Source organism: Chelonia mydas, chromosome 4 (genome assembly GCF_015237465.2).
Source record: "Chelonia mydas isolate rCheMyd1 chromosome 4, rCheMyd1.pri.v2, whole genome shotgun sequence".
Lineage (NCBI taxonomy): Eukaryota > Metazoa > Chordata > Testudines > Cheloniidae > Chelonia > Chelonia mydas.
The window spans coordinates 81,081,228-81,108,122 of NC_057852.1; the positions used below are offsets into that span (position 1 = coordinate 81,081,228).

General features: G+C 38.7%; 1 protein-coding gene across 14 annotated transcripts in view; it reads right to left on the bottom strand.

Moving 5' to 3' along the window:
• Positions 1-26,895, bottom strand: part of SORBS2 (sorbin and SH3 domain containing 2) — a 273,664-nt gene that overhangs the window by 12,737 nt on the left and 234,032 nt on the right. For 8 of the 14 annotated variants that reach the window (XM_037897656.2, XM_043546101.1, XM_037897655.2 and 5 more), the window contains 6 exons: positions 24,782-26,365; positions 20,258-20,349; positions 17,293-17,339; positions 15,476-15,590; positions 15,252-15,380; positions 11,350-11,553 (listed from right to left, as the gene is read on the bottom strand). In XM_037897656.2, the coding sequence (XP_037753584.1) occupies positions 11,350-11,553; positions 15,252-15,380; positions 15,476-15,590; positions 17,293-17,339; positions 20,258-20,349; positions 24,782-26,365 (2,171 nt within the window). The remainder of the gene's footprint in view (positions 1-11,349; positions 11,554-15,251; positions 15,381-15,475; positions 15,591-17,292; positions 17,340-20,257; positions 20,350-24,781; positions 26,366-26,895) is intronic. The other 6 variants (XM_037897659.2, XM_043546107.1, XM_043546106.1 and 3 more) reach the window with 2 other exon arrangements.

Here is a 26,895-nt window from a genome sequence, read left to right on the forward strand (position 1 = left end):
GTTGCTCTGGCAGTTGCACTGACATTTACAAGTACAACTTGCAAGATTATTCACCCATGACCCTTTTTGGGATATGATCTAGCACTGCAAATTTAAATATTGAAGTGACTATTAATAATATAGAACACTCAAAAGCACACAGCAGAAAGTTCATAGTGAACAGGGAAATACTAGCGACTGATATTATAGCACTTTGATATTAAACTGAAAGCACTGCTAAAATCTGACCCGCTTTCCAAGTGCACGTTTAAGTCAGTGGAGGATGATAAATGAAAGGGTATCAGTTAGGCTGGTGCCTATGTAAATTAGCTTTCAAAGCTAATTGTTTCATAGAAATCAAAACTTGTCAGACAAAGGGGATGTGAAGAAAATGAGAATTATTTTGGTGAAGGAAATGGTGAAGTGTAATATCCTCATTGGAAACCTGGTCCTTTGGATTTTGTGAAGAGTTGTAACTGAAATGTTTGTACTGAGAGTGAAGAATGGGGTCCTTTTACAAACTGGAAGAATGAACAACAAATGCAACAAGAAACCCAAAGAAGCCTTAGACGGGGGCCAAGAAGGGAGAAAAACTCCTTAAGATTCCCTTTGTGGGGTTTCTTCTGATTTCTTCCTTCAGAAAATGAAAGTTCCTCCACCATGGAAGAGTCTGGGGTTCGACTTCCAAGCCCTGTGGATATCCAGGGATCTGCTGGAAATCTTGCACCAGGCCTGGCTCCCTTAAAGGGGGTTCCACAATGTGACAGATTCACTGCTACATACTGTGGATGTGGAGGATGTGTTGCATAATGTTCTCCTTGTCCCCAAGCCTGCCCATTGCTCGGGCCACATGCTCCCTACTCTCACATGCAGGACTAGGAAACAGTGCTGCTTAGGAAACTGACCTGCCTCCCACTGTGCAGGCAAGGGGTGATCTGTTTGTCAAAGGACTTTTCCATATGTGGGTCAACAGGGTGTACGCTGCCTTTAAATACTTACATTCTCTCTGCAAGATAAAAGGCTCTAAAAGAATGACGACATTAAAGAGACTTTAAAATCAAAGAGCTAAAATAAATGTTCTAGTTTTGTATATTTTTAATGAGACTGGCTTAGAATTGATTTGACTTTCCACTATCATCTCCCCAATACTTTTATAATCACACAGGGAAGATTTCAAAGGAACAGAGGGCAGACAGGCACCCAACTTCCACTAAAAGTCAATGGGAGTTGGATACCTAAGACACAGAGGCCTCATCTTCCCTGTGAAAAAAGGTGTGTCCTTGAGTTTGCTAACACATGCTAACTAATTCAAGGTAAAATCCTAGTGACTCCAATAGACAATTTGTAGTTTTCACACAAGTTAAGGCCTATGGGGGAGCCTAATCTTTGCGTCAACCTGTTAACTCATGTGAAAACTACAAACTGCCTTGTCTTCACTAGGATTTTACCTCAAGTTTGTTAATATGTCAGCTAACTTGAGCTAAAATTACACCTTTTTTTTTTATAGTGATGGCAAAACCTACTGCCCCTTTAAAAATCATACCTAGGGTTTCTTAAATTTCACTGTCATTAGTCTCCTCTAAGGGTATTGGCAAGCTTCTACATATATCTGTGAACCAACCTTTTGTCTGACATGAGCAAAGTTATCACAATATTAATCTTATTATTCCCTTTACCTTGTAGGGCTTTCCCTCATCTTGTGTATTTTAGTTTTGTACTCTTTGGTGTCATTAGTTGTTAAGAGACTTAAATGCCTGGCTTCTTAATACATAACCATGCAGAGTTCAGCATGTTACCCACTGATATAGACAAGTGGAATGGGAATAGGAACTATCCCTTCTTCTGAAATCCAATTCATAGCCTAGAGATAGGGGGTTTGTGAGAGCCAAATGGATCAGTATAATGTTAAGCATTATACTTTTGACTTACTACAAGCTGCTGGGATGTTAGTTCACCTGCCCATTGCTGTGCTCAATCTTTGCTGCTAGACATAGAATTGCCTGCTTATCAGAGGCAGGAAGTGTTGTCTCCAGAACAGATACAGAGGGCTGATCAAAACTCATCAGTCAATGGGAGTCTTCCTGTTGACTTCCGGGGGGTTTGGTTTGGGCCTATACTGATGACATCCACAGAGGGAATTGCTCACTGGCCTTCAAAGATCATCTAGAGTATGAAACAGGCAGAGAACTGGGGACAATCAAGAAAGACAATTAAGAGTTGTGGATTGACCTCTGTAAGAAAAAACCCCCGTCTTCTAGTTCTTATCATTGCTTAATCTGCATTGTCTTAAAATGAGACAATAAATGTCCCTCTCTCGATAATTTGCACTTCTTTCCCTTCACCACTTCCAATGAAAAGCAACAAAATAAAATCCGAAGTCAAAATTTGTGCCCTGATGTGTATGAACTTTCAGCTTGTTGTATCATTTCAAAGAGTTGAATTTATATTTCCTTTCATTTTGGATTAATTTTCCTTGTTAGGATTTATTGATGAATGCTCAATTTATATGAAAAATCTCAAGATCCCCTAGAGCTAATTTCAAAGACTTTGTGCTAGTTGGTACCGTTTCGTGAATTTTGTTTGTTATGATTTAAAATAAGTAAAAGCACCCATCCATAGGCTCTAAGTGCCCTGTCAATTATTCAAAATTATATAACCAAAATGCAATACAATTAGTTCACCCCTTCTAGCAAGGTGCAGCACATGCTCAGTTATTACCAACCACATACACTGGCCGCTACTACAGTCCTCTCACTTCTCTTCTAAACCAACAAATGGCCTTTTTAGCATGCCCTCAAAGTAACCAAATCATGGCAATTTTTAGACCAGGGACAGGAGGTTATATCAGAGCCCCAGGGTCCCGTCGGAGTACACCCCAACCTGCAACTTCTTCTCTATTATAGGATGGGGATCTTGCATCCACATCTCTACTTACTGCAGATACTCTAGGTAGTGTATCACAGGGAGAGAGGTGGTCTCTTAGGTGAGAGATCTGAAGCTGTCAACAACATATCTCTTTCTCAGCTGGGGAAAAATGGAACACCTTAAATCTTGTTTAAAATCAATCATAGTGTTTTTATGGTGATTTTTCTCTTTTCTGTTTAAACTAAATGTAATGCTCATGAAATTAACATCTCTGGAGCCTGACTCCTTCTATGTACCCACTAAAGACCTAAAAAGCAAGTGACATAATTTCACACTTCTCTGCACTGCCCTGCCGCAGTGCTTCACCCCTGACCTGGAAATATGTCTTGAGAAGAGAAAGTTACCCATACTCTAGATCTGTTTCTTTTTTGGTTAATGAGACTGACAACAAGAATGCTACTAATGGGTAAGTGTGATGGGGTTATTGTGAAGTACACATCTGCCCCTTAGGAATTGGACTGAAACTACAAACTCATTTCGCATAACATCTGGTAACTTTTCAGCGGCCTAATGACCTAGAGCCTGATTCATCTCCTATTACAGTGATCAGCAACCACCCATTGAATTCAATGAGAGCTAGATCAAACCCCTAGTGTGGATTCAGACACACGATCTAGAGATTAAAAGCTCCCACATCCTATATCTGAGCTATCTGGCTAATCCTTTCCTGAACTATCCAGTCCCTTCATGATAGTATTTTCTTACTTGACATTGTTATTTAATCTGAAAAGGCACTACACTGCTAATATAACATTCAAGCTAGCTACATGCTTATGCTATGAAATATTAGTAACTGAGAAGTTATATTTAAAATTAAAAAAGATCAATCTTAGCATCATTCCTTCTATTTGTCAAACACACATGGAGACATGCAGCAATTCACACTCAACAAGTGCAGTTACCTTTAACTTTGGTGAGTTTATCTCCTGTCGGTAGGACAGTTTGGAAAGGAGAGGAGGTGAGTGGGGAACAGCAGACTGGGACGATGCGGAGACACACTGAGAGGGAGGTGCCTTGGCAGAGTGAAATGGAGGACTAGAAGGAAGATGAGAAGGAGAAGCAGAAGGCCCTTGTGTCCCAGAGGAAAGTGGGGCTGGCTTAAACATTTAAGAAAGACAACAAATAATCATGCTGTACAACCATCAGTGAAGGACATAAAGTGCAGAAAGAAGAGTAATACACCACTAACAAGCAGAGACAGAGAGACCCCTAGCTGCTGTACTCAGGCTGATGTTACATTCATCATAAGTCAGTAAATCTAATGTTCTGAGGTGAAATCACTCATAGTCTTATCATATTCTACTTACTTCCTACTACTACCCTGTCTTTAGGCTCATTCATTTGAAAAACACAAATATGGGATGGGAGTAGGTGTATCTCTTGTAGTATCATAACTGTATCCTTGGAGGCCCTCTAATATGTCTTAGGCTTCATTTTGAAGTGCTCCGCAATGAAAGTCGAGGGTGCTTCTCTCCCAAGAGCTCAGTATCTTGAAGGATTGGGCCCTACATGAAGTTCTGTTAAAACTTCAAAATGAAACCTGCCTTTAAATATACTATTTATAAGAGGCACTGTTGGGTTAAATTAAGTCCAAATTTTAAATGTTATCAAAAGAAACTTTTGCAAAACCTAATACTTTATGTTTTTCAGAAATTACAATTAAAGCAGTTGTTCTTAGTTAAACATTCCCTCAAATCTCCCTCTTGTTGAAACAGAGAAATATCATTCTCTGTTACATGGTACCCTTATTTTCTCCAGTTTTGCTTTCTCTGCTAGATAACTGCCATCACAATAATTCTGACCTGAAAGGCAGAATACGTGACTTTCTCCATTGGCCCACTAGTGCTACCCTTCGAATTATCTGACAGAGTGAACACTCTCAAACATTGCAGAAATAAGACCCTGAACAAGACACTGCCTATAAAACAGAGCTCAGACTGAATCAACTGATTTCATTTTGTGATATATGCCATCATGTGCCAGCAATGCCCCTCTGCCATGTACATTGGCCAAACCGGACAGTCTCTATGTAAAAGAATAAATGGACACAAATCAGACATCAAGAATTATAACATTCAAAAACCAGTCGGAGAACACTTCAATCTCTTTGCTCACTCGATTACAGACCTAAATGTGGCAATCCTTCAACAAAAAAACTTCAAAAACAGACTCCAACGAGAGACTGCTGAATTGGAATTAATTTGCAAACTGGATACAATTAACTTAGACTTGAATAAAGACTGGGAGTGGATGGGTCATTACACAAAGTAAAACTATTTTCCCTTGTTTATTTCCCCTCCTACTGTTCTTGTAAACTGCTGGAAATGGCCCACCTTGATTATCACTAAAAAAGGTTCCCCCCCACCCCGTTTCCTGCTGGTAATAGCTCACCTTTCCTGATCACTCTCCTTACAGTGTGTATGGTAACACCCATTGTTTCATGTTCTCTGTGTACATAAATCTCCCCACTGTATTTTCCACTGAATGCATCCGATGAAGTGAGCTGTAGCTCACAAAAGCTTATGCTCAAATAAATTGGTTAGTCTCTAAGGTGCCACAAGTACTCCTTTTCTTTTTGCGAATACAGACTAACACGGCTGCTACTCTGAAACCTGATTTTCATTTTGCAAGTCAAGAGAAATGCAAGGAACTGAGAAAAGAGGATACACTAACAAAATGAATTTGTAAAAAAACAACTTTCAATTTTAATAATGTAAATGTTTTAATATCTTAAGTAAATGAATGTGTTCGTTAACAGCTATAATTTTTATACTGGCAGTGTCCCTTGAAATAACCACAGCATAGTTTGTTTTCAGGGTTACGTTGTAGTTTTTAAGCCATGAGAACAAGTTATGAGGGCTGCAAAGTCTTACAATCTATCAGGGATCACCTGTTACCCATATATCTGAGTTATAGATTGGTTTGAACCAGATTAACTGCTTTAACTGTCTGACCGTTTAAACAAATTTTATAGAGAAAAAAAAAGTTACTAAAACTTTGCCTAGAAACATTAGAATTAATTTTATATAAATATCATGTGTTAATTAATTCAGGGCCATCTTGTGGCATTTAGACATTGGCATGCATTGGGGCATTACAGAGTTGTGCTGGTCCAGGGGGAACTGTGGGAGGGATCATGACTTAGAAAGCATGTGTTTCATGGCCAAACTTAATCTGGCCCCTAGTTATTAGTCATATTCTTGTGACATGAACACACTATAATTAGCTAGGTGGCCAAATGACACATCTGAGAGGTGAATAGCTAAAAGTTTCCGCAGGCGATTCCTCCTCATTCTTTCAGGAGTGCGCGGATAGCTTTGCTTTTGGGAGCTCCCATTCTGTCAGATAATTCAAAAGGTAGCACTAATGGGCCTGTGAAGAAAGCTGTGCATTCTGCCTTTCAGGTCATTACTATTGTGATGGCAGCAGAGAAGACTGGAAAACAAGGGCACCATGTAACCTAGAATGATATTTCTCTCAGTTTCAGCAAGAGGGAGATTTGAGATGGGAGTACTGTTTTCTCTGTCATTAAGAATATCATATATAATTTATTTAATATAATACAACCCTAATTATAATACTGTATGTATATGTATAGATACACAAAAATATATTAGAAAAGACTATACCAATTATACTGGGAGTGAACTGTATGAATGTAGAAGCTAAATCGTAAGAAATTAAAATACCTCTTTATTGATACTTGATGAACTGTATACTTCATAAGGTATCATATGCTCGCTTTTAATTGCTATTGGAGATTTTATTCTGTCATGTCTCAGCGTCTCCTCTATATACAGTCCTGGCATTTGTTCTGTTACATCAGGTGCACGTCTGTAGAAATTTGAATCTTGACATTTTGGCTGACCCCCTTGGATTACTGACAGGCGCACCTCACAGGTTTCCTCTTCCTGTTCATCACTTGCCTCTAGCATTCTGGGTAGGGAGCCACATTTAGAAGGCTCAGAGACAGCAAAAGCCGTGCTCATGGTTCCACATGCTTTTGTAGTATCTGATAAGCTTCTGGTTTCTTTGACAGCTGGCGATCCAATCATCTCTTTCAGATCTTTATATTTTCTTTCATTCATTTTGATACCGTTTGTTATAGGCTTAAGTGCTGTGTCCTGAAATTGGATTGTTGGAGGAAGTGATACAAAAGTACATGCAGGGAAGGGCTGAAGAGATTCAGAAGACCTGAGAGAGGTCTTTGGTGATGTAAATGGAACAAAATGACCATCCTTAACTTGGCAAGTAATATTAGCAGTGGGCATTGGAATAGACTGGGATGCTGTTAATGCCAAAGAGTTGAGTTCCTCTAGATCACAACGAAAGCTGTCAGGAAAAGGTGGAGGAGTTGGGGCAGGCGTGCTTGACGGTGGAAAACCAACAGTCAGTGACAACCATTCATTGGCGACAGCCTTGAGATTCCCTTTATTAGAATCTGACCAAGGAGAGGAATGATATCTGGGAGGTGGGGATGATGCTTTGGAAGCCAACTTTAGAAATAAGGAAAAGCATAGGAATTAAAAATAAATAAACAAACAAAATGACCTTGGACTAAGATATGAGTAGCGTAAGCAAAAAAAGTTATGTGCCATCTTCTGGATTATAGGATATTATTTCAGTGAGCACAAATGTCTGAAATCATTACTACATGAATCAGAATAGCTGAAAAGATATTTGAAAAGTGAAACTATATCAGGTTCTGGCCTAGGGCTTAAATGTCAAACATCAAGACAGATCTGAATCACGGAGTCATGAAGGGGAGCCTAAATTTGATCTGCTAGGATTATGTTATTTACTGCTCTATGCTAGTGAGCCTATCACAAGTTGTTATATAGTACACTCAAGACTGCTGTGATTTCCCCAAACCATTATTTTCAGAACAGTCATACTGTTAAAAGCACCTTGCTCACTGTGGGTGCCATTAAACACTAATACAAATAGAACAAACCAAATAATTTCTAATTTTCCTAATGTTAATATTTACTGCACCTTCTGGTGGTGATCTTAAAGAAACATCTTAAATACACTGCATACTTTTATTAAGGCATCAATAGTTACATAATGCATTTTTTATTTAAAATTGATGTAACTGTGAACAAATAAAATTACAGTTTTAGTTAAGGTACATACACTTAAATCTAATAGAAAGTAGACAGTAAACAATCCTTTTTAAGATGGTGACAGCACAGTACGTAGCAATATATTTTGAGTAGCATTACATAATATTGATTGAAGTATCCTTCTGGTAAAAGAAAAGTCCTTTTGTACGAATGATAGACTGGTGAGTCATACATACACTGCCTCTGTAGATATCCATTGCTTCAGTAAATACTGAAAATGTATTTTTTGTTACTAGTAATCCTCAGAATTAAACTGGCATGAAAAAAGTATTTTAATTTCCTTGTTAGAATAATCTAAAACAATTCTAGACTGCACATCTCTTTAGTTATCTGGCTACTTTAGATTTTAAATATTACTGTAGAAAAGAAAATAAGGCTTTACTACTTATACAGAGTTTGAACCTGAGAGACAGAGTGGGGAGAAGAGGGCAAATTACTTACCTCCTACTGAAGTTTTCTCAAGGTAGATGGGTTTATTTTTGAGAAGTTAGACAATTCTTTGGTATAGATATCCTGATATCCAGTCCTCTTGCAAAATTTAATAGTTTTGAGTTTCTTTGTTTTTGACAATGAACAGATCCCACATAACGCAAACACTATTGAATTATCTCTCTCCCCCGCCCCCCAACAGAAAGAGCCTCTAGAAGCAGAAAGTAATACAATGGGTTACATGTTATATACATGAATAGGAAGAGGAAGAATAAATAGAACCCTGAAGTTCTGATCATGCTAAACCCTAGTACTCAGTTGGGAATGCTTAAGTTTACTAAAGCCTCTCCAGCTATTGTAAGAAAAGAAGACTTAAGACACTTTTTCCACACACGTAGCCTCTTCTGAATATATAAAAGAATTAATGGATAAGAAGTTGGTTTGAGAGATTTTAGTACGGTATTTCCATTTATGTCAGTGCAGCAACTGCTGCAGAAAATTCCCTCTGTCACATAAAAGACCTTGAGTTTTTTCTTAGAAAACAGATACTCACTGACATGCATGTGTGCAGAGATCTGTTCTAGACTCTCTGGGCCTGATTCTCCACTTCGTTACAGTTTTATAGAGAAGTAACTGACAGAATATACCCATGTCCACATCCTACATACTATTGTAATAATCGTTGTACAAAGTATGTCTTATAAGGTATCATTTGAAAACTCACAATTTGCTCGTCAATACTGTCCTGATAAAATATGTGTGGTAACATTGTATGTGACATTATAAAATTCCACTGCATGGTGTTATTAACACATCTCTCGGTGCCCTATTCCCTCCTGGTCAAGGAAGGATGCTTTATCAGAGCAGTCTTAGGGGAAGATCTTCAGCTGGTGGAAATTGCCATAGTTCACTGGCATTTATGGAGCTATGACATTTACATCAGCTGAGGATCTGCCCACTGCTATGTGTAGTTTTCTATCGCAACAAAGATAATTTGAACTAACCAGCAACTAATATGAAAAAATATAGATCAGGGACAGACATTCTGTTTTCTTGTTTAAGCTCCAAGACATGGAGACCCTTCAAGACATCATCCAAACTCCTTCTGATTCCAATCTCTTCCCCTAGAGTTGGTCTTTTCAACTTCGAAGTGAGGGAAGATGTAAAGTATTTAAATATCAAAGAATTATTGGGTGATTTTAACTTAAATGTGAGTCTCATCTGAACTTAAATGCTTTGAAACCACAGCCCAGCTCTCAATGGAATGATGAGAACCTTAGCAGTTATGTGATAAAGAGTTGGAACTAGGCGGATCTGAAGTTGGCTAACTACTATAAAACTTAAATTGTTTCTACCTCCAACCCAAAACTTTTATTGGGTGTGAAAAAATAGCAGCTGGCATCAAGAACCATCTCCTGATCAAGCAAATCTCACATTTGATGCTATTAGTGTTTATCCATAGGCACAAAATTCACAGGTCAGGCTTGTCCATCAGGGACACATTTTGGTAACAATTGGGAAGCTTCTCCTATTCTAACATTGTAACTTAGCACTAATATATGAATAACTGTCAAAATATAGATGAAAAGAAGCAAGGTAATATATTACTGACATCATGAAACAAAAATACACCAATAACTGAACAAAGATAGCTTACAAACTACACACACAAACAGAACATACTCTAAGGAGATAAACAAGTAAAGAAAGTGAACATTTGAAGGGTTTTTTCTCTCCTTCATGTTCAAAAGTTTTAGACCGATAACTCTCATTAACAGTAATTGAAGCTACATACAAAAATCTTCATGCTTCTATTGCCATTAAAGAGACTGTGTGCAAATCTTTGTGAGAAGGTAGTAATATTTCAGCAACTGAGTAATTGATCAAAGCCTGCTCATCATCAAGAATAGAACTTTCAATGGAAACCAGCTTTTCTCCCATCAGTCAACATAACTTGTGATGGTTGCATAGACTGGGATGGAGGGGGGGTTCAAACACTTCTGAAGGGTTTGCAAGTGTTCATGACTAGGTGTAAGAAGCTGTAAAGAAGCTTGGTTTCAGGTTATAGCTATAAAGATCTGAACCTGAACTGTATTGCAACGTGATGACATTTGCATCATTATAGCTTAACACAAGTGCTATCATGTTACAAAATCACCCAAGGAGTCTGCTCTATGACAAAAATCCATTTCTGCAGGGTGGGTGACAAAAGGAGGCCAGTCACACAAAGAAGACATTGGCTGACTCCTTCTCCTTGCACCCAAGGATGGACAGGGAGAGCACAGGGCTATTTTTGCCCAGCTGTGTTGTGGCCTCATGCAAACTGCCCTCTCATGCTATTCTCATGGGTTCTCTTTTAGGGGACTGCAAGATCTTCCGGTCTTTGTCATAAAAAAAGATGTTCATATTGCAACATAACAGTCCGCTGAACATAACCCACGATGCTCAAATCTGTTCCAAGTTGCCAGACAAGTTTTGTTCTGGTTGATTTGCTGCCCAAACTCTGCCTGGCCATTCTCTAGATAATGTAATGGTTAATTACTAGACTTGCGGAGTTTGGGATGCATGAAGGATATTTAAAACATCTTTGGAAATTAAGCCTTTTATGTCCTAGATTTTACACTTTGAATTTTATAGACTTAGTGTAAACCAGCAAGAGTGTTAAATGCCATAGTGTATCCTAAAAATGTAAAAAATAAAGTTGTACAACGAAAATTTGGCAATGCAACTCTATCTTCAGAAAAAGACCACGTATTAAATATGATTTCTGTGGGTAGGATGCATGATTTTTTAAAAAATGTATATTAAACTGTTTATTGGTTATTTTACCAAAGATTTACAAATTGTATTAACATACTCTAGGCATGATGGAAAAACAAATCGTCCTTACCTTAGTGGAACTTAAATGGTGTATTCTATCACTAGAATAGCTTTGGGGTAATGGAGGATCAGGGTAGTCACCAGCACCTTTTGATGCATTCTTTTTGATGACTTCTACATAGGAAACAGGGAAGATGCCTTGTCTGTTGGTTCCTGGTATTTTACCTTCATACCAGTTTTGATCAACTCGCTTAAGAAGAATTACTCTGTCTCCCTGTAATGCATTATCAAAATTAATTATCAGTGGACAAGTGATAACTTTGTTTTCTGAATAGTTTATATTTTTATCTCAACATATCATAGTATTTTTCCATGGGGGTCCTTTATGGCCCTGGTCAGAGCCTTCAGAATCTCCCCCACTTTCCCATTAACTTCATATAATGCTATCGTTCCAGCAAGAGAGGGCCTGTGTTGGTCTATGAATGCCATTCCTATACCAGATACTAAACAACAATTGAGGTGTTCTGCTCAGTGGGTGTCTGAGTTCTGAATTCAAGCTCAGAACTTAGATGCCTATATGGCAGTACACTATTCTTCCACTAGACCACTGACCTGGCCCATTTCTGCAGTCAGTAATAGTGACTGTTGTATTAATTTAAATGTTTTGCTCCTCACATTGTTTGGTTTTGTATTTTTCTTGAAAATCCAGTAAAGATTAAGAAAAAGGCCATACTAATTAATTTAATCCTTCACTTCCCCCTTCCTGATTTTAGGGCATACTAAACATAGCATGGGCCTGATCCAGCAAGACTGAAGTAAATGGGTGCTGGATCAGTCCCTAAATCACCATCAATAAGGTCACGTCCTGGGCTCAGTCATATCAGAGGAAAAACAGATCAGTGTATTCCTTCCTACCAGATCATCTGGCATCAGCCTTTTTTCACCAGGAAAGTGTGAATGCAGCAGAATTGCCCTATGGATACAAATTCTTCTACGTGTTACCAGAACAAAATCTTGTTTTGTTTAAATAGTCCTAATGGCAAATGTTTTCAAGCCTGCATACCTAATGTTAAGCATCTGGATAAACAACTGATTTTCAGAGATACTGAGCACTCTTCAGCTCCCAGTCACTTACGGGTTATGAATATCACTATCATTTATTTTGGTTGCTAATCATGGCTTATGATACCTAGATTTAGGAACCAAAGTTTTAAATTTTACATTTGTTTTACTAGTCAGTGTAGTAGATTTTACGTGGAAGGTGTTTTCATATCCATATTTTTGTAACCTTTGTTCTGTATATGAATAATGCCCTTTCATCACCAGATCATCTGGGGATTAAACATCTTATGATAAAGATGTATCACTTGGTGAAATACATTAATATTTAGTATCTTGCTATGCCTAATTTGGAATTATTCAATAACTATAGTTAGATTTGTAGATTTAAGTTTAAGAATACCTACTGTATTTTAAATTACAATATGCTGTTGAACCAGCAAGAATTAGTATTACACTTAGAAAGAAAATATTAGTGTTAAATGCAAGAAGAAATAGTTCTTTAATTAGAAACTTGCACCAAATATCTTATAGCCATGATAATAGATTCAAAACAGCAGAAGTCTGTATTATAATAAAACCTCTTAAAATAATATCCAAGTGTGTGACAATAATATGAGATTAAAACTTGGAATTATGGAATAGTATTTATTTAATATATTGCTATGACATTCAGATTCCAGACAACCCAAAGGGAAACCAACGTGTCTGAACCCCAAAGTATAAGCAACTGAACTGGTTGCATACAATGTTATTGTGTATAATTTTATGTCAAGTAAGATCTTTTATGAAAGCATGTAATGTTCTGAACTTGATGGCCATACATTAGGAGATATGTATACAGGTTATGTATATGTAGAACATGGTAACTGTAGCTAGGATGCATCACTTCACAACGGGGGGCGGGGGTGAAGCAATGAGGCAGGGAGGGGCACCTCTCAGGCTAATTGTTCACATGAAACTAGCTCCAAGCACCTAGCATTGTACAACCCAGGGAAAGACAATGGTAGTCTATTTAAGTTAATGGGAAGACACTGAAACTGGAAAAAAAAAAAAAACAGCCTTGGAAAACTCAGGCCATGTCTACACTACACTACAGGTCGACTTACTGCCACTGCAGTAATTACTGTGGTTTTTCCATGTCTACACTACCCTCCTTCTTTCAGTGGCACGTGTCCTCATCAGGAGCACTTGCACTGATTTAAGAGGAGCAGTGTGAGGAGCAGAGAGCCCTGGCTGCAGCCAGGCTCCAGTTGGGAGTTCTGCAGGGAGCCCACAGCCTGGGCTCTCAGCACTGGGCAGGCGAGGCTCCGGCTCTCAACAACACTGGGGGTTCACAGCTGGAACATCCTTCCCTCATCCCCCATCCCTCACTTCTCTCTACCCCACCTTCCGCTCAGTTTCAAAACAGGAACCCTACCAGCAGTGAAACTGACATTCTTGTTAATTTCACAGCTCTGGCTGTCAGTCACTCTGAGAGCCAACAGGCAATGCAAGTAACACAGTTATCTATCCAGACACTGCATTGCCTGAACTATGTTGACCTAAGCCTTATGCCTCTCGTGGAGGTGGATTTACTAGGGTGACATAGTGGGCGAGTGACAGAGGTGGGAGGAACACTGTAGTGTGTATGTTTACACAGTTAAGGTGCCTTACGTCGACTTAACTTCGTACTGTAGACAAGCCCTAAGGAAGAAGGGAGTTTCCCTGCACTTTATAACCATGAATTACCATAGTCTGAGAGAAAGAAGAAGTAAAAACAAACCCACCAATCCTGCAAATCCTGTCAGACAGTAAGGGGTTTGAAGTGAAAGCTATCCAGAAATGGAGGTCCAGCATCTAAGTGGGGAGCTGTCCATGAAACACTGGATCCCCTCTATGGCAGGGGGTATGCAGGGAAACTTCACAGAGTCAACAGGTAACTTGGAATTTAGCTAACATAGAAGTGCAAAGCCTGAGATTGTGTCTTCCTGTTTATTTTCTGTGTAACTTGTATTCGTTTGCTCTCCCTTACTATTTCATCTTTGAATCTGTGACTTTTCTATTAAATAAACTTTTTATTTTTACCCCAAGCAGGTCTCTGGTATGCAAACTGTGTGAAGTGTGTGTGCCAAAGTGAACTGATCACTGGGGGCAGGTTTTACTCCTTCAGAGGTGCCAAACCAGAGAGGAAAAGTCTGAGTACCTTGTAGTTAAGAACTCAGGGAGACAGATCTGCGGGGACTCGGGATTGGAAGTTGCTGAGGTCATCCTGCAAGAAGTAACTAGGCAGGTGGAAGCCAGGGCTGAGACCCATTTGTAGGCTGGCTGGTGATGTCAGGGTTCTGAGTCATAGCAGCACAGTATTAAGGAACCCAAAGTTATAAGGCAGGCTGTGACAGAACCCCTTACTGGTTTGGGTAATCCACAAAATGTCAGGGTGGCTTCCAAAAATGTCTATAGACAAGCCATCACAGTTTTAAAATCTCCTGTTATATACCCAAAACAGTGGGTGCACCTATAAAATTGCAGGCCCCACAATTGTGGTTGAAGGAAGAGGCAACTGAAAAATGTGTAGATGGGTAATTTACATGCAACTTGGGCAATTAGGCACCCAGTTACCTGATTTGTACATGCAACCTGATGTTTGCATTGTGCAAATCAGGCAAGTACAACCTAATTACCTGTTTTGCATGACTACCACATTTACACCATTCACAAATGTAGTGACAGACACCTGGAGATATGAAGCAAAGAAGGTTAATTAAGTTCTCTGCAAATATCCCACTGCGAGTATTTTGCTTTGTGCGTAGCCCTTCTGTGATTTCAGAGTAGGTGAAACAATAGCATTTATGTTCAAGTTTTTAAGTTGTTTTATTTATAAACAGTTATTCAGTGTAGATGTTTTTCACTGAAGATAATTCTAGATGTTACCTTTCTCAATGATAGTTCCACATTTGTGTCTGCACTGAAATTATATTTGGCAATAGCTTCTCCGATATCTCCAACTTGTGCTGGAGGAGGTGGCCTGACAGGCTGTGCTTTTTCTGGGGGAGAAAGTTTCTGAAAGGAGAACATGAATTTTTTTGGCATTATTTCCATGTAATCTGTGCATCTATTTTAAAAACTAATCCCAGAAATTAAAACAACAGACCAACCTCAACATAAGAAATTGGGAAAATTCCAACTCTTCCATAGTGCTCTCCCTCATACCAGTTTTGATCTATTTTCCTGAGGATATAGACAGTATCTCCTTTCTTAAAAGACAGTTCCCTGTAACAGATTTATTGTAGTCAGAGCAGCTCAATCACAAATCTGAAAATGTCTAATTACTTCAGGAATTCCAGTGTTGTTTACACACGTAATTTAACAACAAATATCTGAGGAAGGAGCATTGTAGCAGTACTGCGTATCCCAGTGGATAATATATAATAAAATAATTGTAAATTGCAAATTGGCACAAGCAGCAAAGTTTGGATTCAGAATCAGATCTGAATCTGAAACTTGGGGTATTTGGGTTTGGATTCTGGTTTTGGTCCATTAAAGAGATAGGCCTGATCTACATCATAGCCCCAAATACATGTGGATCTGCATGCAAGCTTGGTGTCTTCTGTCCCTCCTGTGCGGATGCTACTTCAGCTGCTGATCCATAGCTGGATAGGAGAGCCTTTTAATGCTCCCTTTTATAAAAGCCGAAAGGTGCACATATTCCTCCCCTGTCTCCATGAATTACCCTCCCTGCCCCAGCAAGTTGGCTCAGGCACCCTCCTGCCCTGGCCCACTCAGCCCACTCTGCATGGTTCACTTGTGTAAAGGACAGGATTATGTTCTGTAAAAACAAACATTCAATTTACTGTGCATGAAGATTCAGCCAATAGCGATCTTTGTGTGAATTACTAATACAGGTGCACATAACAGTCCTTTAAATTTAGGTCAAGAAGGCACCAGAAGACATGAAGAGAGATCTATGTCATTGTTTAAATGTAAAGGGTTATTTTCAGGGTAGCTTTTGAATATCTTTTGATCTCAACTGTTTGTAATACTCTAAGAAATATGAACTTATTTTCCTTTCCCTACCAAATTTGTCTTCTCTTCTTTAAATACAAGTTCAAATTCTGTTTTCATTTACCCCAGATTAACTCAATAGCTTTAGTGGAGTTGTGTGACTATTAACAAGAGCAGAATTTGGTCTACTGTATTTTTTTTGTCCTGATTCTCACAGAATATACCCCTTTGAAACAGGTCTATGTTGAAAATCTTGAAGAAGATTTTCAAAGCTGGCTAGTGATTTTGGTTGGCTCAGTTTTTGGTGCCCAAATTGGCAAGTGCTTAGCACTTTCTGAGAATCAAGTCCCTTTAAAGTATCTCAAGTTGGACACCCAAAAATTCAATATCCAGGTATCCAATATCACTAGTGACTTTTGAAAATCTTGGCCATTGTCTTTTCTCCTATATTATCCCTCTACTTTTCCAAGCTCCACATCCCCTAACCTACTCCCCACACAATTCCAGATGCCCTTAAGTTTGAAGACCATAATGTAGGTGACATAATGTTGGCCCTTCATTTATGAAAAAAACTGAGATAAACACTGGGAATCTTATGGGACAACATGGATGATGGAATGTAGGTGCTCTTTTGGATCTTTTATAGTCTACAGGATAAAAATGTGTGCTGAGGATGCATAGCCACTCCCAGATTTGAACAAATATTATAAGTATTTCATCATTCAAATGTTTTAAACATGAAATGGCTTCTTACACAGCTTACTTATTCATGGGCTACTGCTCAGGCAGAGCAGAGTTCTGGGTAGCCTCTTTGAGGCTGGTACTCCCCAACAGAAATATACTGCTAACACTGTCACAATCTTTGACCCCTGGTTAGAACAGGTGAGACAGGTGTCTGAGACAGGTATTAAAAAGGTTGTCCTTGCATTCATACATACTCTTAACTAACCAACAAAACTTTAATACTTACTTAGAGGTCTGAGCCTTAAAGTCATATACAGCTCGTGCTGGCAGCCTCTGAAAAGCAGGCAAAGTGATTAGTACTTACATGTAATATTATCATATTATAAAAATAATGTTTAGCCTGTAAAAAAATAAACCAAGATTTTCAAAGATGGGTGCCTAAAGGTTACACTTCTTTTAAATCCATATTCAAACACTTGCATATGTGGGTTTATTTTCAAAAGCATCCAGTACCCTCTGAAGTAAATGTGAGATGCTGAGTGCTCAGGACTTTTGAAAAGAAGACCACTTATTTAGGTGCCTAAAAATAGATGTAAGAACCTAACTTTAGGCAGATATTTTTGCCTTCATATTTAAAGTTAGCAAACTCAGCATACTTCTGCAATGCTCTTCTTCTCCTCTAATCTTTTTTCATTAGAATAATCTTAAGGGTTGCTTGTAACATTAGTAGTTACCGTACATAGTTTCAGACTGAAATGTGATTTTCAATTTGATTAGGAAGGAATAGCAGAACATTGTTCCTGCCTATTTTAGGGAATGTGTCTATTTTCCCATTAATTAATTAATTAGTTCATGCTGTGGCAATTTCTTTCAATCAAGGACAAGAACTAGACTCCTCTCTACTTCTCCCAATAGGAGCTACATAACAGTAGTGTTATGAAACCTAGGACCTAGTAGATCTAATCTCAAATCTCCTAGGTAATAACATTATATGCTACCATTAAACCAGCAGATTGGCCCAAAGCAAAGGTTCTTAAGCAATGGTCCAGGACCACTCATTTCCTAAGGAGCACTGAGTGACACCCTGTAACCAACTCACCTTGTTCTTGGCTGCTAAATTACACAAAAAGGCAGTTTAAAATAAGTTAAATACTTTCTTACTACTAGTCTCCCATGTCGTGAGAGGGAGAGAACGTGGTCTGTCTCATTGTGAAGGAGAGGGTAGTCAGTCTGTGAACTCATGAGTGAGAGTGAAGATGATACACAATATACATTTCTCTATCAATGTGGCTCTATGAAAAAGTTGAACAACCTCTGGTCTAAAGACATTGTTTGCTTTATGAAAATTGACCCTCCTCCATTGCAATGGGAGAAAAACCCTCAAAACAAAGTTTGGAAAGGTTCTTGGTTCTAGAACTAGAAAAGTTCTATAACAGACTAAATGATACGTTCCATACATACATTCCAAGGTCTCCCATTCCTTCTACTATGGTGGCATTTCATGCTGCCTTTATGCTTTCTCTCTCTTTTTAAGGTTTTAATATTTTTTTTGTCTGAAGCATAAGCAATAGCATAAGCAATCACTATATAATTACAACTATAATACCCAGCTGCTGAAGTGAAGAAACAGATTGACAGAGCCAGAAGAGTACCCAGAAGTTACCTACTACAGGACAGGCCCAACGAAGAAAATAACAGAACGCCACTAGCCATCACCGTCAGCCCCCAACTAAACCCTCTTCAACGCATCATCAAGGATCTACAACCTATCCTGAAGGACGACCCATCACTCTCACAGATCTTGGGAGATAGGCCAATCCTTGCTTACAGAAGCAAATACTCACCAGCAACCACATACCACACAACAGAACCACTAACCCAGAAACCTATCCTTGCAACAAAGCCTGTTGCCAACTGTGTCCACATATCTATTCAGGGGACACCATCATAGGGCCTAATCACATCAGCCACACTATCAGAGGCTCGTTCACCTGCACATCTACCAATGTGATATATGCCATCAAGTGCCAGCAATGCCCCTCTGCCACGTCCATTGGCCAAACTGGACAGTCTCTACATAAAAGCATAAATGGACACAAATCAGACGTCAAGAATTATAACATTCAAAAACCAGTCGGAGAACACTTCAGTCTCTTTGGTCACTCGATTACAGACCTAAATGTGGCAATCCTTCAACAAAAAAACTTCAGAAACAGACTCCAATGAGAGACTGCTGAATTGGAATTAATTTGCAAACTGGATACAATTAGGCTTGAATAAAGACTGGGAGTGGATGGGTCATTACACAAAGTAAAACTATTTTTCCATGTTTATTCCATCTCTGCTATTCCTCAGATATTCTTGTCAACTACTGGAAATGGCCCACCTTGATTATCACTACAAAAGGTTCCCCCCCCACCGCTCTCTTGCTGGTAATAGCTCACCTTACCTGATCACTCTTCTTACAGTGTGTATGGTAACACCCATTGTTTCATGTTCTCTGTGTACATAAATCTCCCCACTGTATTTTCCACTGAATGCATCCGATGAAGTGAGCTGTAGCTCAAGAAAGCTTATGCTCAAATAAATTGGTTAGTCTCTAAGGTGCCACAAGTCCTCTTTTTCTTTTTGCGGATACAGACTAACACGGCTGCTACTCTGAAACCTATATAATTAGATTAATCAATCAAAATATTTTGCCATAGAAATTAGGGACAGTGCTCAAAGTACTCAAACAGACTCTTACATAGTAAAAAAATATAAGTGATTTTGGAGCAGAAATCATCTTCCTGGTGGTCCTAAAACCACCTGAGACAGTTACTCAGGATATTAGCCTGCATAGTCATTGGTTTTCATCAGAGCCTTCACAGTTAGAACTGCCATTTTCCTCTAGAATAGATTATTGTCCCATCTGCCATCTCTCAGCCCTTTCTGACATAAAATATCAGCAGACCCCCTGCAGGAGGGTCCTGGTCCATTTAAACGTCAGCAGAAAATACAATTTCATCTTAATGTTTGACATTGTTTTAATCTCTTAAAGTACTAATCATTAAATGTTGTTCTTCATGCAACATTAAAAACAATTTCTATTACCCTCTCTTAATGACTGGTTGTCTAACTGCTCCTATGATCGTCATCGTTACAGTTTCTTAGCATCACACAAAACTTTATTTTGTAAATGTTATTGGATTGCCTCATAAATTCTCTTTTGGCTTTGGATGCTGCTCAGTTATTCATTCCTGTTTAACTACCTCTCTGTCTGGAATTCCTCTTCTCTCCCGTGGAGTACATCGACCCACATCAGTCAAAGCAGAAGAATAGCTCCCAGGAGACTCCTGGTCTACTGCAAATAAAATGTCATTGCATAAATCTCAAGTCGGAAGCAAGTTAATTCTGCTACATTTATTTAAAGGGAAACTACACCTAAAAATGTAGAGCTTGGGTCTATTCATCCCCCTTTAACAGAAAAATTACATGACATAAATTATTATTAAAATATCCTTTTTAAAGAAAAAAACAAAGACACAAATGTTCATCTGACCCATAGTAGAGATGGAGTATAGTTCCTGCACTATCAACATAAACAAATACATCTTGGGTGCAAATGGAGGACCCAATATGTATAACCTGGAAAAGCAACAGTGGGTACTGTACATCTTACCTAAACATCATAAACTATACATCTAATGGAGCAACTGGAGGAAGGGAAATCTAATCAGTCTACTGAGAATTCAGAAGGGTTCAAGAAACATGTCTGAGTGATAACAATGTAAACATATAATTACATGCATGGACAGTGTTTAAAGCATGCCACAATGAGAGAAAGATGAACAAGATTTTTTTCTGCAATATGGCTTTCCCTTTTACCTGAGGCATTCATTAGGTTGCACATGGAAAATTAAGCCTGTTATTGTCATAAAATAACTCTTTATGTTAAGATATGGACTATAAATCGTTACTCACCAGGCTGAGTGGCATATTTGCTGTAAAGCACAGTTTGCTATTGTCATTATGTGCATATTTGTTTTAATAAATTTTGAAAAAATAAAATAATATGAAGAGTTCTTAAATGAAAGTCTTGCACTCAATATGGTCCTGTGGGCTGCTTGTATGAAATTAAAATAAAGGGAATTATTTCAAGCCTACTGAAATTTTGGGGATTAAATGAACCATCTCCCCTTACTCATGAGAGTTCCTCTACTGTATTTTCCTAGTGCCACACTGACATCTGCTAGTGAAGAGAACAATAATAATGTTTGCTTCTCTTTTCTCAGTTCACATGATCCGTTCCTACCCAGCCTATTCCTCTGTCAAGAAGTACTACTGGGAACACAGAACTGAAAGCATTTAATTCATCACTTTGGGGTCAAACTTCTTTGACTCTTACAGAAAAAACAGAGATCTCAATGCTCTCTGGTATACTGCACTCTAAAAAGCATAGATCTGAGGTGACTGATGGAGGTTTGTAGAGCAGTGATGGGGAGTGGGAAAGTGTATTAATTGCTCATCGTAAGTTTGCTAACAGCAGCAGGTACGTTGTGGCCACAATTCCGGAAAGCCCTTAAACATGTATAAGTGCTTTCCTGGATTAGGGCCTATGTTCCCTGCACAGGCATACAGTCTCCAGGTGTTGGGATATATGCACTATATCTTTAAAACTGTAGTAGTAAGCCACGTAGGAAGGGTGCTGGGAAGGTTCTGGGCAGAAACTCTGCAGTGGAGCAGAGCAAACACTGCATCTTAAGGAATAACATAGTTTAGTTTATTTCACTAAAGCTCCTTGTTCTAAGTTATAAGAAGGCCTTCTATGATTCTTTATGGCATGACACCAGAGACCCCGGCACAGGTGTTCTCTTCCCTTCCTTTCAGTGCAGCTGTGTCTCACAGAAACACAACTGGTCCCACAATATATAGCATGGAACAAAGCACATATTAGCATAATGCTTTGGTTATTATCAGCTTGGGTATGAGGCCAATGGAATATCCTGCTAACATGCACTGTATACTATATATTAAGGAACTGAGTGTCACTGCAATATTTCCATCTTCATCATATCAGGTCCTGCATTGTCACTGAAGCCATTATACACAATGGTTATTTTTTAAGTGTGAATTTCCTATCTGTTAAGGTTTGGATTGGTGGTCATTTTATTTAAGCAACCCTAGCAGTTACACAAAATAGCTTTTCTGTGTTGCAATTGCACACGTCTATCAGTATTAGTGGGACTTTCTATCCAGTCCATACAATGGGCACTAAACTGTCCTTGAGTCACCTTTGTGTTTGTGTGAATGCGTGTGTCTGAAGGGGGAGCAAAGCAGTAGTAGCCAATGGGAGGTTTACTGAGCCATTCTACCTGGGCAGGGAAAATGGCTGGAGGGGTTAGAGGTGGCATGCTCAGCAGTTACTTCTTACTGCTGCTCCAAAATGGAGTGGTGTGCGCTCTGTAAGGGCCAAGCTGCTGGAGGGCTGATCGTACCTCCAGGGGCTGAAGACACCCTTATAACGGGTTAGTCAGTTGTCAGCCAATATGTTGTCCTGTTCCTGCCCTGGTATTCTAGGGTGCTTCCCGTCCCCTCTTCACCTATATCACATGTATGAAAGACAAGCTATAATTTAAATCTATAAATATTATGAGGGAGGGGAGAGACAATATTTGGTAGGTCATGTTTGATATGAGATCCTGTTGACTAGGGCAGGATTCTAAATGGGGACTGAAACATTATGGAGAGACTGTACTTTGCTGCTTCTCAGAGCAAGGAGAACTGTACATGCTTGCTAGCTGGCTGGGCTGCTGGACATGCCCCTCTCACTGCAGTCCACGTCACATTGCAGATATAATGGATGGACAAGAGGGCTAGTTGTGATACCTCCTACTGCTCTCGAGTCCTGGGGAGAGATCCCGCTCTCCCTACCCTTTCACATCAGCACAGCAAAGGGCAGGATTTTGCTGATAATCTGAAGTGTAGAATTTCAATATCAATACATTCTGAAAAGTGCATTTCAAATAAAATGTATAGATCAGCTAAAAATAATGTGGATTGCAAAAATACAGGACACACAATGGTAGAGTTCCCGAGATCATTTTTTCTTCTAGAAATAACCTGTTTGGGGCTCTATTTGAAAAATAGGGACAGATTGTGCTCTCACTACTTCCCTGTAAATCTGGGGTAAACCCAGTGACGTCAAAGGAGTTACTTCCAATTTTTGCAAATATAAATGAGAGCTGAATCTAAAGCCTTTTATACACATTTCTGGTTCTTTTTATGATGACTCATTGTGATTCAATGCCAGTAAATAATTAAAGACATTTCAAAACCATAACTGATGAAACTAATGATGTTTTGCAAGAGAGGTTTTATTGACTCCATTGTGTATTTTATTTAACTCATTAAGATAACACACCAGCAGTCTTGCAGAATTCACTTGATATTTTTTGGCAGATGTGGCACTAGCAAAAATTTCAGCACGGGACAAGAACATTAAAGAAAAAATAAGAGGAGTATACTCCACAATTGATATAAAAGCCATAGATTTCCCCCTTCTTCAGTTACATGATTTCAGGAAAAGCCTTATAAAGCGATCATCATAATAACTGAAGAGACACCTTTAAAGAGGGTATGTCTAAACCCAGAATTCTTTGGCAGTCCATTTTGACATTCTTACCTTGAGTAGTCTGATCACTTTTTAAAATAAAAAACTCAGGTTTGAAATGTCTTTACAAAAGACATTCAACTCTCGGAGTCTGCCAGTAGATACATCTGTGCACACATGCTATTACAGTGTTTTGCTTACTGTGACAATCACGGTCAGTCAAACTTTTAAAAATATTTTAAACTCAAGCAATGATTAAAAAAAAAGAGAGAGAGAGAGAGAGAGAGAAATGGAACAACAAACTCCGCATGGTATGAACTTTAAAACAGGATCCCTGTCAAGAGAGATCAGTTTCTACTCGTATTCACCTTGACAGTATCCTTCAAGTTTTGATTATTTTTTGTTTTCTGTTTGCCATTTCGAAGGGATAGTGTCTCTCTCAAAATTTAATGGAGACATTTTACATTCAATAATTTTGCTGCCATGGAAATTGCAAAGTGTATCATTTGAGCAGTGGAAATGGAACCTTCACTATAAATAGCCTGGAGGTCTATCCACAAAAAAGTTGCATTGCTCAAAGGTAGCATAATTTTGTGACAGAACTGAATACGATTTTATAAAATGGACAGAATTCATTATAAAACATTCAGATTTTCATCTGTTGTACATAAAAATATTGTTAGTATGACATTATTTCTTAATATTATTAATGTGCAGTGCACATTTGTTATTATAAACAAAATGGAAGAGCTGCTCCATTTTCTCCCCAGTGGTCATCACATTATGATGCATATATTTATTATACCATGAAGCCCTTTAATTATCAGAAAACCTTTGTCCTTGTAAGGCTCCAATTATTGAAAAAAGGGATTCTCCCTTAATTTTTTTATTTTACTGCATTATATTACTTTGCTGTATTGATCACCTAAGTGTAAAATAATGCTGTCACCATTTTATAACCAGATTACTACATTGTTGTGGATAGACACTCTATCCATTTTATATTATTTATCACATATAGTTATGTAAAAATAATACCCTTTCATCATACCTTTTATATGGTAAACACTTATTCTAAACTGCATAAATAAATATTCAAAAATGAAATGACACAGGGTTGGAAATGAAAGGAACAAGGGTGGATGATTCAATCACAAGAATAAAGGAAAGGAAGGTAATCCACCTTGGAAACACAGTGCACTATCATTGTCTTGCTTGTTGTTGTTGGTTGTATCCATGTCCTGAAAAGAGGCACTAAGAGGTAGTCTTCCACAATCATTTTGGTACAGTGGACAATGAATGGCACCATCTTGAGGCAGTGGATGAAAAGGCTGGTGCATGGGACTTTTTCTAAGAGTTTTAAGTGATGAATTCCTTTCAGGTATGTCTGGAAGCAATTCAGTAATAAGTCTGTGTAATATACTGTTGTCGGGCAAGCTTCCCCTTCTCTTTTCTGCTTTAATTTGGTCACAGATATCTTTGAGAGCAGAATCTAGTGCGTTGAACACAGATGATTTACATTTAGTCTTCTCAGACTGTTTTTTAGGGGCTGAACTTTTTTTCCTCCGGAAAGGCACTGGACTGACTAGGAATGCTATCTTAGAGAGGCCAGATTCTGCTTCTTGTTTCCTTGGATCTTCAGTACTTTCCTGTTTAGCCCTTTCATGTTTTAACATGGTGGTGAAGCGGGTGTAGGATGCTGGGCATCGCCCCTTGCAGGAGCTGATGAGATGCTTGTGGTGGTGGTGGTGATGGTGGTGATGATGATGATGGTGGCCTGATCCATAAAAACTCTCAGAAGATGTAAAGGAAAAGTGGTCAAAGTCACTTTCACTACAAAAGGATGAACCTTCTATCTGGATAAAGTCACTGAGGTCTGAGACCACTCCATCTTGATCACTGTCAGAAAACTCCAGATGTGATCTTTGTGGGTCATCACTGGTCACTTCAATATGAATTGGCACCAGAGTTTTAGACTTGCAGTTGCGTTGTACTTGAATGGCGTGTCTACCTTGATTTTCCTCCTCCAACAGGGACTCGATAGAAAATCGCCGCTTTGAACATAAGCCATTTTTAGGAGGCTCTAGTGTTACTGTTGATAATGTTTCATCACCTAAATTCGGCATTGATTTTGATTTTTGAATTAATTTTTCAAATTCAGATATCCTCGTAGGCACCATGTCCCTGGGCACCTCTTCAGTAGAAGACTCTCTCCAGCCCTGAAGGATGCCTTTGTGCTGTTCTTTTTCATACTGTAATATTCTGGACTTTACAGAACAAATCACCTCAGAATTCATCAAGTCCTTGCGATTGATGCGGTGCATCTTCTTGTACATTTTTAGGAACCCTGGGGTATCATGTGCAGATCTATGACGAATTCTTGACCGACTAGTACCGTGGCTCTCAGGAACATATGGGGAGGCCCAGGTCAATGAGCAATTGCCTTTGGAATCCTCCTCGCAAATGAGCGATACCATACTTTCAGACTTGGCCTGTGCATCAGGGAAGCTATCATGATCATCTGTTAACAGATCATCACAGCTACGAGATTTCCGCTTAGGAGAGGCAGTTTCTTCTGTGCTGCTCCAGACTTCTGCGTTCTGACGAGTCATTTGCCAGCCATTCTTATAATGGATTGCCCTTCTTGAATCACTTGGAACAGCCAAATGCTGTCTATAAGTGCTACAATAATCTAATTCATTTGAAGTGTTGTGGTTGTACACTGAATAACTGAAAAGGGATGGATACACTTGGCTAATATCTCCACCTTTATAATCCATTGAGCAGCATGGTAAAAAAGAGACATTGCCAGAAATTAACAGGTTCAAAAAGGTGGAAATAATGTCAGTAAATATTAGAAAGAACAGAAAAGAGAAAAGCAGTTACTGTATCTAATCTAGCAATCAAGTACAGCATACACATTGCTAAAGATTAGAAGAGAAAAGCAAATAATCCATGCTAAACAATTACTTAATTTTCCAACTGTAAAAATTTACTTTATATAATTTAAACATCAGAAAGAATTCAGTGCCATACGTTTCTATTAATAATAAAACGCATTTAAATACTAGAGTGTTAAGACAGTGCACATCTTTACATTAAAAGTGCCACATATAAAAAGGTACCATTGGTTCTGAAGCTGGTAGAAAGACAATACAACTACAAAAGATGTAGAGATGGGGCCAAACCAAAAGTCTGGATCTGAAGACACCCTACTTCTGGGAAAGCATGAATCCAGAGGCAGAACTGAACTTTGTCTCAGGCCCATCTCAGGGACAGGAACCATAATCTATTGTT